Here is an 11,869-nt window from a genome sequence, read left to right on the forward strand (position 1 = left end):
CTTTAATTTTCATGCCAAAAGTCCTTTGACCCAGTCGAAGGCACCTTTACTGCTTTCTTTAAATTTCAATGCAACCCTTTTCAATTTCAACCAATTTCCTTTTCGAATTTGTTGTTTTTAACTTCTTTTATCTTTTTAGAAATTCTTATTTACTCTTTATTTCAATACCTGTCTAATTTGAGACACTTTGATGCACTTATAGAAAATTGGTATCTGCAAAGAGGAATATGTTTCGCTTCCAAACTAGTAGATATCGAATCACCATCGATTTACTAAAAATTGACAAAACACACTTTTAATATTTTTTAAGAAATAAATTGATTTAGAATTAAAATCTATATTAGAGCTGATTGATGAAATAAAACTGATATCACTTTAGATATACATTATCTCATTGATAAAGAATCAATAAAATTTTGATATTTGTATAATTACGTTGATAAAATAATAATTAAAAATAATATAAAGTTCTAACTAGATTAATACTAAGCATAAAACAAAATTTACTTTTAGTTTTAAATTATTATTTACGATATATAGTCCCACAAATATTTGTGTTATTTTATAGAACCTAAAATAAAATTAAAATTAGATCTAACATTGAAGATGCTCTAAGTATTAGTATTATATATTCAATCTGAAATGATTACAAAAAATTAAGAGAACCATTTTTGCATTGATCTTAATAACCTAGCTGTAGATGCACGGAGCAGCCATGGACAGAAGTTCATTAAGACGGAGGTATTAGTTAAGATTGAGAGAGCATCGTTGTTGGTTCTTGATCCATTATTAAGTGACCACAATTTCAACTTGTAATTTTGTTCAGTAAATGGAAAGAAGCAAAAATTGCGAGTTTATAAAAATTTTTGTCCCTCTTTTAGATTTTTTTTTTAACAACAAAAATTTTAGTATTTATTATTTTAATTTATTTCATTATATTTATTATTTAAAGTATCTTTAATATTATCTATCCAAATGTACAAGTTATAAAAAAATTATTTTTAGTATTTCTGCTGGTATCTCACAAGTTCTTGTCCGAACTTCAGATTTTTCCAACAAGAAGTTCATTAAGACCGTGGTATTAGTTAAGCTCGAAAGAGCATAGAGACGTATATAGATGTAGACATGAAACTAAAACGAGGCTTCCCATTCATGGCTGACAAGGACATTGAAATGTGTAGACTATGCGCCCCCATTCTTCTTTGCCGCCAGCTCAATAATTTCACACCAAATGATGTTGATCATGCATGAGCTAGTTAGTACCTAAGCTAGCTCGATTCTTCTAGTCGTTCTAGATATACTGTATAACGGATTTGGTTATTCATATAGGTGTATTAATTAACTAGCTAATCTTTTGGGAGATTAATTGTTATTATGAGCCTTACATTCAATGGATTTTCCTTCTATATATAGATTTGAGTTAGTCAGCTATAATGATTATTGGTGCTCGGTTTTATGCATCTAATCAAATTGTTAAAATAAATTTTTATACATTCAATGTAATTAAGTCATATAATTTGTTTATTTAAATTATTTATATTTGGGCCTTATCACCATAGAGTATTGGCCCATGGTCAATAAAGAAAAGTATAGACGGCCAGCAACTTTTGTGTTTTGTAGCCAGCATTTAACTATAAAAAAAGTGAGTGATCTCTTATCATTAAATGTAATTTCACACCATTAAAAATACTATTGATAGTCAATTAATGATTATAAAACACAAAAGTTGTTGGCCCTCTAGTACTGTTCTGGTCAATAATACGCCATTGATGTTGGAAAGTAGTAGAATTTTACACGAGCTAGGTCATGATACAGTTGTTGATGTTCTCCTTCAAGTAGTTTCTGTCAAATTGCTATCGAAAACTCAGCAAGGGAAGACAATTTTTGGGTGCATGCACATCTAGTTGGTACATATATATTGTGTCACTTTTATATATCTACAGCTAGCAATCCAGTAATCCACTGGCGAATATGGTTCTTTTCACGAAAACGTAATGACATCATCTTTTATATATGCATTTTTCACATGAGTATATATATGCATGTAATTAATTAATATGTAAGTACTATTAATTGTGATCGGGACTTCATGTGGGTCATGTATGAAATAAATTGAGTGGACCTTTATTTTACGTGATGTCTTGGATCATAATCCGTAATCATTGTATATTTTATTATTTTGTGAATCCATAAGTATGTCTGTTTGGCTCGAAAAAGTTGTACAAGGCTAACATTTGAAAACTTAACTTCAATTTTTTTATTATTATTTCCCAAATGTTTTATTTGACTTTGATCCGTTGAATCTATGAAGATAAAGAACCCTAATAAAGCTTTCATCTCATCTTGATTTATGTAATATCAGTTAGATAACCATGCATGAAGGTATTAAATATGATGATTGACTAGAATGAGTTAGTTGCGCACAGGAATTGACGACTTTCATGCAGAACGTTACGTATATGTTCACATCCAAGTATATGAATATTGTATTATCAATACTATTGACTTTGCAATTATATTTCTAAACTTAAATTGATTTATCTTTTAATTTATTCTTTATATTTCCCTTTAAATAATAATATTTCTGTTTTTACATGATAACTTTGTCTAATGTATATCCGAATTTTTGAAAGGATATTAAAATTTTTTTAAGATAAAGCATATTTTCGTCTTCTAAAGAAAATTTGATAAATATTTACAAAAAATACTCTAACACTTAAATTAATTTGAAAAGTATATTAGAATAATAATAAATTTTTTTATTTATTTTTATATTAAAATTGAGAAAATCTTAATGATTAATATAATTTATTATTTTTTGTCAATATTTTTAATTATTAATTTAATTTTTTTAATTTAATAATTCAGCAATATATTTTTAACTTATGTTTTTAAATATTATTGGCTAACTGCTGATAATAAAAAATAATAAATTTTGCTGTCCTCTAACAATCCTTGTTAAAATTCTTTCTTCTAGAGTTATTAAAAATCGAATGCTAACTAAGTCTGATATATGTTATAAAATTATTTTTTAAAAAAATTTAAATTAATAAAAGGAGACCATGAAAAGTTATTTTTCTAACAATCACATTCATATTGTATAGTATATATGATAGTAATATTCCTTGTTTTAAAACAATATTGATTGTAGAATTAAATTAAAAGAGACAATATAATTTTACCAAATAAAGCGGATAATATAATAGAAAGCATATTGCTATTTAAGGGAGAAATATGAACGTGTATGGAAATCTTATCTGTAAGAAAGAATCTGATGCATCTTTGCGTTCATAAATATCCAGTTGCCAAATTGTTGATAATTAGTTGAGAGATATAAATGAAATGGGTTTATAATTTAACTAGCAATTTGGCATTCCTTTTATCCTTTAGCTATAATGAATTTTATTTTGAGTGTAGAAATACAGTCGTTATCAATAAAATTTATTATTTTTAGTTAATATTTAATTAATTTTAATTAAATATTAAAAATTAAATTCTAAATTTCAATAATATAAAATACAATAATAATGCAAATTGTTGATGATTAATAATATTAGTAAAAGAAAAATCGTTTTTTAATAGTTATCTTTAAACAATTATACTAAATGTATATTATAATTGGTCATTAACTAAGTTATCTAAATAAAATATACATTTAAATATAAAATATATATTAAAAATAAGTTAAACTAAATATATATTATTTATAAATACATAATAATTAATTTTAATTAGTAGTTGATTTTAATGTGTAAATAATAATTTTTTTATTTTAATAATGCTTTATTGTGATATTCTTGTCATGACCTATATTAAGATGTCTAAACAAGTCATCACTCCCTAATAACTCTACTCATTCTAACTCAAAATAAATGGCATTAATATCTCGTATACATAAAAAAGAGTGAGACAACAAGAAAGACACAAGAAAATCAAGCTAACTTTTGTATAGGTTAATCTTGCCCAGTGCCTACTTTGGTGGGCCCGGAGAGGGGGATATAATAATGCAAGAGATATAACTTTGTGTAGTATTTATTAATTAAAAAATAATTAACTCAATTTAACAGCAATAATAACAAAGTAGTATTGACCTCCAGGATTTTCCTCTCATAATAACTTAACTACAATACATACGGTTTAACAACTCATGGGTTCAACATAAAATTGTCCCTTCCCCCCTCTTTTTATGATGAATATGAGTAATTTTCCATGCTAAATTGCTGTGGCTAATATTTTATACACTAAAAATTATGAGTAATCAATATTCTTCTTATAATCTTTTTAATAGACCCGCTAATTTTAAAACAAAATATTAAATTAAAAAATCTAAAAAGTCAAGTATAACTTAAGCTAATTCAAACTAATTTTTTGTATTTTTAATTTTAAAATTTAAAAAATTAAAATAATAAAAAAATATTTTTTTCTTTTTTTATAACAATTTTTTTTAATTAGTTCGCTTTAGTTAGTTATCTTTTAGTTGATTAGCTAGAGGAATCGATTAATTTATGGAAAAGTATAGGGTACTAATATACTATTTATCAATTTATTGCCAACAATAATTAATTATTATATTTTAAACACATATATAAAAAAATACATTTATAAAGACATTCTCTAAATACAATCATAAAAAATATTTTTATTAGACACATTCATAAAGATATTTCTATTAAATATAATTATAAACAAAAATTGACATAAATTAGTAAAATTCTTGTTGATAACATAGTGAAATTGTTTATTTATTTAACAAGACACTTATTTACTCTTTAATTATTTTTTGATTACTTCAATTAAATGAAAGAGCGAAAGTTAAGTGAGTGAGGATGAGTTAGTATTGGATTCATTTTAGATGTTTTTTTATTTATTTATGATGAATATTTGTATGTAATTATTTTATGTGAAGCTAATAAATATTAAATAACAATTTATTTAAATATATTAAATTATTTAACGATTTTTAATTAATAATTTCACGTAAAAACAACTATATCTAAATTTTTAAGTCTAATTAATAGTTAACTAACTATTGTGTATTAGTATTTTATTTGGCTACTACTATACCTAACACGATTGTTTATTATTCATATATACTATTTTAATTTTTTCAATCGAAAAATATAGATAAATAATAAAAATACTAAATAATATGAATTAAATATTCATTTTACTAGATGTACGAATTATTATTTTAATATTAAAATTTAAATAAATAATTATTTATATTATTCAAAAAAATTATTAGTTACTTAATATTACCCTTCTTCAATGTATCTCATGTTGATTGTAGTCTAATGCCTATCGCGGCCGGTCTACGTTTAATCACTTATTAATTGAAACATGTGAAGGCATCTATGCCGAGCGCATGTGCTATATGAACTAAAGTGATGTGCCCCGTCTATACGAAGCTTGTTTTTCACTTGGTAGTATAAATTTTCCAATTATTAGGAATTGAAGATCTTAAATTTCAATTGTTTCAAATAATAGCAAATAGCTAAGCTAATACTTATTCGTATAATGTATATAGATACCTATACGCTCTTCAAGTTTAACTATATAAAGAAGCACGACTGAAAGCGCGTCTGTAATAATTTAACAAGGCTAGTTGAAAAATTAAATTTCATAACCTAACCCAAGTTTATTACTCGTACGGCCAAACACAGTTGTCGCTTCCAATTCCCGTATCATTTTTTCTGTACCAGTAAATATTATTCCGTAATAACACTGTTGCTTTTTCTTTTCTATATGAGGCAAAACTTGCATTTTATAGAATAGTAAATTTCAATGGTATGATATGATACGCAGTTGTAGACAGGATAAATCGTGAAAGTGGAAAGTCATTCTATAAGGGGTGAAGAGCCATTTTGCAGACAATAATAAAAAGTAGATCGACAATCATACGGTATATTCACGCGAAATTAAAAGCTAAAAAAGATAAAAATTTAGGTGCATTTATCAATATGTAAAATTATTAGTCAAAAACGATTAGATAATAATATAATTAAATAGGTTAAATTATTTAATAATTTTTAATTAATATTTTTTAACAAATATTTTAAAAAGACTCTAAAATTAAAGCCGATGAATGATTATATCTATGTAATAGTATTTATTAATCACATACACTCTGCATGTGACTATATTCTTTATATATATAATATCACATAATGGCCATCCCTTCTTCGTCATATTATTTCGTTTCTTAAGTGTGAAATGTGAATAAAACATATATAGATTGGTAAGCTACTAACTGTAGATTATAAATGGCTTTCATATATTTTTTTTCACCGCAAAAATTCGAACAACGAACTCGTGCATGACAGCGTAAATTTGCTGGCAATAAATATTTGAAAATATTATATCATAAAAGAAGAAAATGTATGTAGAAGATGTTGGGTATGGAGGTATGGTATATAATGGAGTTAGAAACTGAAAAAACGAAGGGGAAAGTGTTGGCTTTCACATGCATGCCCAAGGTGTGACCAGTTCTTTGCATTAAAGAATGACACGGAATCAATTGAAATTCAGATAAGTTTGTTGGCAGTTGAGACCTCATTCATTCATTCTTACTATAAAAGTATCACTATACCACCCCTCCCCCCTCTTCAATTCAAATCCATTTCTCATCTCTCTATCTCTATAATGGAGTTGTTTTCCTCTTCCCTCACTGCTACTACTATACTACTCTATGTAGTAACGCCATTATTGTACTTGTGCTTCCTTGTGTGGAAGGTGGTGAATCACAAAAGGGACCATGAATGCTACATTTTAGGGTACCAATGCTACAAGCCAGGCGATGATAGAAAGCTTGGAACTCAATGCAGCGGCAGCATCATATCCAGGAACAAAACCTTGGCTCTCAACGACTTCAAGTTCCTTCTCAAAGCCATTGTCAGCTCCGGCATTGGCGAAGAAACTTACGTTCCAAGGAACTTCCTCCAAGGCCGCGAGTCTAACCCTACCGTAAACGACGCCGTTTCGGAAATGGACGAGTTTTTCCACGACTCGATCGCCAAACTCCTCGCCAAAACCGGCGTCTCCGCCTCTGACATCGACGTCCTAGTGGTCAACGTCTCCATGTTCCCGTCAGTCCCGTCGCTGACTTCAAGAATCATCAATCACTACAAGATGAGGGACGACGTGAAGGCTTTCAACCTCACCGGCATGGGGTGCAGTGCAAGCTTGGTATCTCTTGACGTAGTCCAGAACATTCTCAAGTCGCAGAGAAACAAGTGTGCTTTGTTGGTTACTTCAGAGTCCTTGAGCCCTAACTGGTACTCAGGGAACGACAGATCCATGGTCCTCGCCAATTGTTTGTTTCGAACCGGAGGATGCGCTATTCTTTTGAGTAACAAGAGTTGGTTGAAGCATAAAGCCATATTCAAGCTCAAGTGCTTGGTGAGAACCCACCATGGCGCCAAAGATGATGCATACGGTTGTTGCAACCAAAAGGAGGACGATGAAGGTAGGCTTGGGTTCTACCTAGGGAAGAATCTCCCTAAGGCAGCAACAAGAGCCTTTGTTGACAATTTAAGAGTCTTATCCCCCAAGATTTTACCAGCTAGGGAGATGCTTAGATTCTTACTCGTTTCCCTCCTCAGAAAATTTAAATCTGTCACGTCAGCACCTAAAGTAGCAGCTCTAGCAACAAACACAAAATATGGTAATAAATCGCCTTTGAATTTAAAGACCGGAGTAGATCATTTCTGTTTGCACACGGGAGGGAAGGCGGTTATTGATGGGATAGGGATGAGTTTGGATCTGAGTGAGTATGATCTGGAGCCGGCGAGGATGACGCTGCACCGGTTTGGGAACACGTCAGCAAGCAGCTTGTGGTATGTTTTAGCGTACATGGAAGCTAAGAGGAGGCTCAAGAGAGGGGACAGGGTATTGATGATAAGCTTTGGTGCGGGATTTAAATGTAACAGCTGTTTGTGGCAAGTAATGAAGGATGTTGAGGATAGGAATGTGTGGGATGAATGCATTGATCAGTATCCACCACACTCCCTTGCCAACCCCTTCATGGAGCAGTACGGTTGGATCAATGCTGTTCAGGATCCAACCAACTTCAACCTTCTTAGTCAACCTGCTACTAACTAATCACATATCATTTCTCCTTAATTAATCGCCACTATTATTCATCATCATCTTCGCTGAAGAGTTACATGCAGTTAGTTATCTTAATGTGAATTTGATATTTGAAAACTTAAACAACTTCACATGAAAACAATTTGTTTTCACCTTCATTGTCATTCTGAAGTTTAAGATCTCTTGATGATAGGTAACAATGTTAATTAATTACAGTGCTTAGCTTCTTCATTCTCTGGATTACTACATTTTTCTGTAAACTATATATTATACTATATTGTTGTATGTTGAATCCCTTAAGCTGTGGTGGGCAATGTTAGTTTCGATTTGTGGATTAGTCAAGACAATATATCACACACAATCAAAAGGGTTTTTGGTTTCCTTTTCCTAGTTTTCGTTTCTCGTTTGTTTAAATTGCTAGGTTCGTTGCAGCAATAATCATTTTCCATTTTAGTCAAAACATATTAACAAAACAGTTTTTGTACTTTCCAAAATTTATTACGTGTACGATGTTCATTAATAGAGTACTATAATTAGTTTTGATTATTGGACCCGATGGATGTGCATATTTTGTTTTCTTAACTCAACTTTTTCTTTTGAACAATAATACGATATATATTTATTTATTCTTTACAATATATAGTTGCTTGTATTTTTTCATGTAGATTTGAAAGTTAATGTATATATAGACACATTTTTGTGTCTAATTATATTAATTTTTAAGTACGTATACCTAGAAATGTAAAAGCAGTAATACATATATAGTTATCCGAATTTTGTCCACAGTAATATAATTAAGAGTGATGCATGTTATTTAGATCATAAACTCCTGAAAACCTTTAAACAAGCAGAGACAAATTAAAGGGAGTATTGTTCCCTGAAATTAAAGAATAATTTTTGCTAGGATTGCTTTTTCGTTAACTAGGTACAAGCTAAGCTAATGAGTGTTTTCACATATCTTTCTCACTTAGTTACAAATAAATAGGAAGGAATACCTTAGCTTGAAGCACTTTCTTATGCATGCCAAAAGTAGTATTATCAGAAATTAAATAATCACACATAATCTACTCTCCCTGCGAAAAATGGGCCATATATATGCCCACTTGTCGGTAGTCATTATTATTATTGTTTGTTACAATAATGAATATTGTTGTAAAATTACGTTTTTTAAAAAGAAGTATATAAATAGTTATATTTTTAATGTATTTTTTAAATAAGAATTTTTTTCATGTTTATTTAAATTTGATACTATGTTATATATATATTTTTTTAAATTTAAACTAATAAAAATAAACACGTAAATATTCTGATCGTCTCTGCCTATCAAATATATTCTAACTTTTGCCACAAGTGTCATGCATGATATGAAGGAATGCCTAAGGACCATGTATATAAATTCGTCGTATAAAATGAAATTTAAGGAGACATTATATAGCAGAATACTAAATGTATGGAACTGAACTAATGAAGAGTTACGGTTGAAATATATAATACAAATGGTTTCGTGAAGTGCCTTTCAAATTCATTGGATGATGATGAAGTCAATAAATGTATATGTAGAGGAACATTCATATATGGAAAAACATGGTGACGGGACGACCCATTACTCACTGGACAACTGGCCTCAACAGACATACATTAAATTTCTAACACAGTAGTTCAGATTTCAGAACCAGAATTTACTGCCATCCATCCTTCCTTGAAACTGGCTTTACTCAGTGATTGCTCATTGTAAAATAATTTTCCTAACAACTAACATTTTAACTGTAGTCGGACTAATCTCTTTGATTTTTGTACTTCACATGAAAACACTAAACCACTCAATAAAAAAAAAATTGTGATAAAATCACTCATCATAAAAATTTAAATTGATAAAAAAATAACATATGAATGATTATATATATTTAATATTTTTTTAAACAAAAACTTTTTTGTTTGATTTTTTTAATACATTTTTTTAATTTATTTTATATTATTTTTTTATTTTTAAAATTTTGATATCATATCATAAAATCACTTATTTTAAAAATTAAACTAATTAATAAAAGAATACAACATAAATAATTATATATCTAACAAAAATTTTGGCTGAAATGCTAGGTTTTTTCATCCTATACTGCTTGAACTTAATATATATTTTGGTACCACAAACACCTAGCTGTTCATTTTTATATTTGACGCACCTCTCTTTTCTTTACAAATCAAAACTTGAATAATATACAAATCTTTCGTGATGGGTGAAAATAATATGATTTTTTTTCTTGTTGAAGTGAGTAAAAAATATGAACGATCATGCGTTACGTTATTAATTGCACTTTTTTACACACTTTATTTTCTTCTTTATTCGTATATTTTCTAACGGCCAAGTCCTATGTGGTAGCTATCTCTTTCGTGCATATTAATTGCACGACGACCAACTTGGCTGTGATTTGGTGGAACATGCAGATATATATAGGGTTTATATATAAATACTACGTTCATGTACAGCACAGTGTAGTAACTAATTAGCTATCAGTATTATTATATATCTTTTTTTTTTTGGTCTTGGTATTATTATGTTATCAATGTAGTAGTTCCTTTCAAAATTAAAATTTTTGTACGGAATTTACTTCTTGATTAAAAAAAAAGAATAGAAAACACCAGAAAGTTGGGTATGCCATTTGTAGGCAATGCCCATTATTGTAAAAGGAATATAGGCTTCTACATTGGAAGCAACAGCATATAGTGACATATTATGGTTCAGGGAGATCTATATGAGTTGGTGCTACTAGTCAAGCTTCCAAATTTTGAAATCTGAGTGGGACAGAGCAGAGCTGTGTGGTCAAAATACCAAAAAAAAAAAAGTGGAGGTGGAGAACGGGTTATTTAATTTTTACCCCTGAAAAGATGTAGAGCACGTGAAAAAACAAGGTAGTAAAATTCAAAATGTTTTTAAATTATATATAATACTACTATATATTTGCCATTTAATTAAAAAAAAGATATAGTTTTATATTTTCTATCTTGGTCAGCGAATCTGCAGATGCCAAAATCCGAAGGCAATGTTATGACAAGGGGCGTGGGATGAATTAATTACACATACATTTGAAGAACGCATCGAGCAATAAATGAAAAATAAAGTGACTGTGCAGTGGGATATGGCTGTATTCAGATTAAGACAAATAATTGGTCGAGTTTTTGGTGCAGTAACAATCCATTTATCTCGTGATCAGCAACTAGATTTAAATTTAAAATTTGGTTGAGACTAAGATAGGAATTGAATTTTTAAAAGTGCTGTATGTGTAATTATGTAGTGTGCATGAATTTGTGATAATGCAATGTCTAAAAGTGGAAGCTATTCAACTCATTAGACTAAAAAAAAAAGATAAATATATTAAAAAAACCTTTTTTTTTAAACATACACATCTAGTCTACGTATTAAAATAAAATTTTAATTATTTTATTTTTTTATCAATGATTTCTAAAATAAAAAAAAGAAAAATATATTAAAAAATACATATAATATTTTCTTTAATTTTTCATATGCTTTAAGAATAAAAAAAATCAAAAGTGGTTTTAACCATTTTTGACTTTTGAGTGTGTATTTACGAGTGTATTAATTTCTCTTGTATGCTTAGATTAAAATTGAAAATTTATTATTTTTCTGGGCATAACAGTGAAAATTATTGTTTCCCTATTACCAATTTTCTTCTAGTTTTTGGTAGTTTGTGCCTTTGTGAGATTAAGCCCATAAGAAATTTTTCTTGTGCTTTGGTCTATGTGCAGTTTTTGGTTTCCCTAC

At 28.8% G+C, this 11,869-nt stretch overlaps 1 protein-coding gene across 1 annotated transcript; it reads left to right on the plus strand.

Moving 5' to 3' along the window:
• Positions 1 to 6,613: 6,613 nt before the first annotated feature.
• On the plus strand, positions 6,614 to 8,388 carry LOC112706734 (3-ketoacyl-CoA synthase 12-like). Its single transcript, XM_025758175.3, has one exon. It carries the CDS (start codon positions 6,643 to 6,645, stop codon positions 8,098 to 8,100), a length of 1,458 nt encoding a protein of 485 aa, XP_025613960.1. The 5' UTR covers positions 6,614 to 6,642; the 3' UTR covers positions 8,101 to 8,388.
• Positions 8,389 to 11,869: the final 3,481 nt, after the last annotated feature.

This window comes from Arachis hypogaea, chromosome 8 (assembly GCF_003086295.3).
Source record: "Arachis hypogaea cultivar Tifrunner chromosome 8, arahy.Tifrunner.gnm2.J5K5, whole genome shotgun sequence".
NCBI lineage: Eukaryota > Viridiplantae > Streptophyta > Magnoliopsida > Fabales > Fabaceae > Arachis > Arachis hypogaea.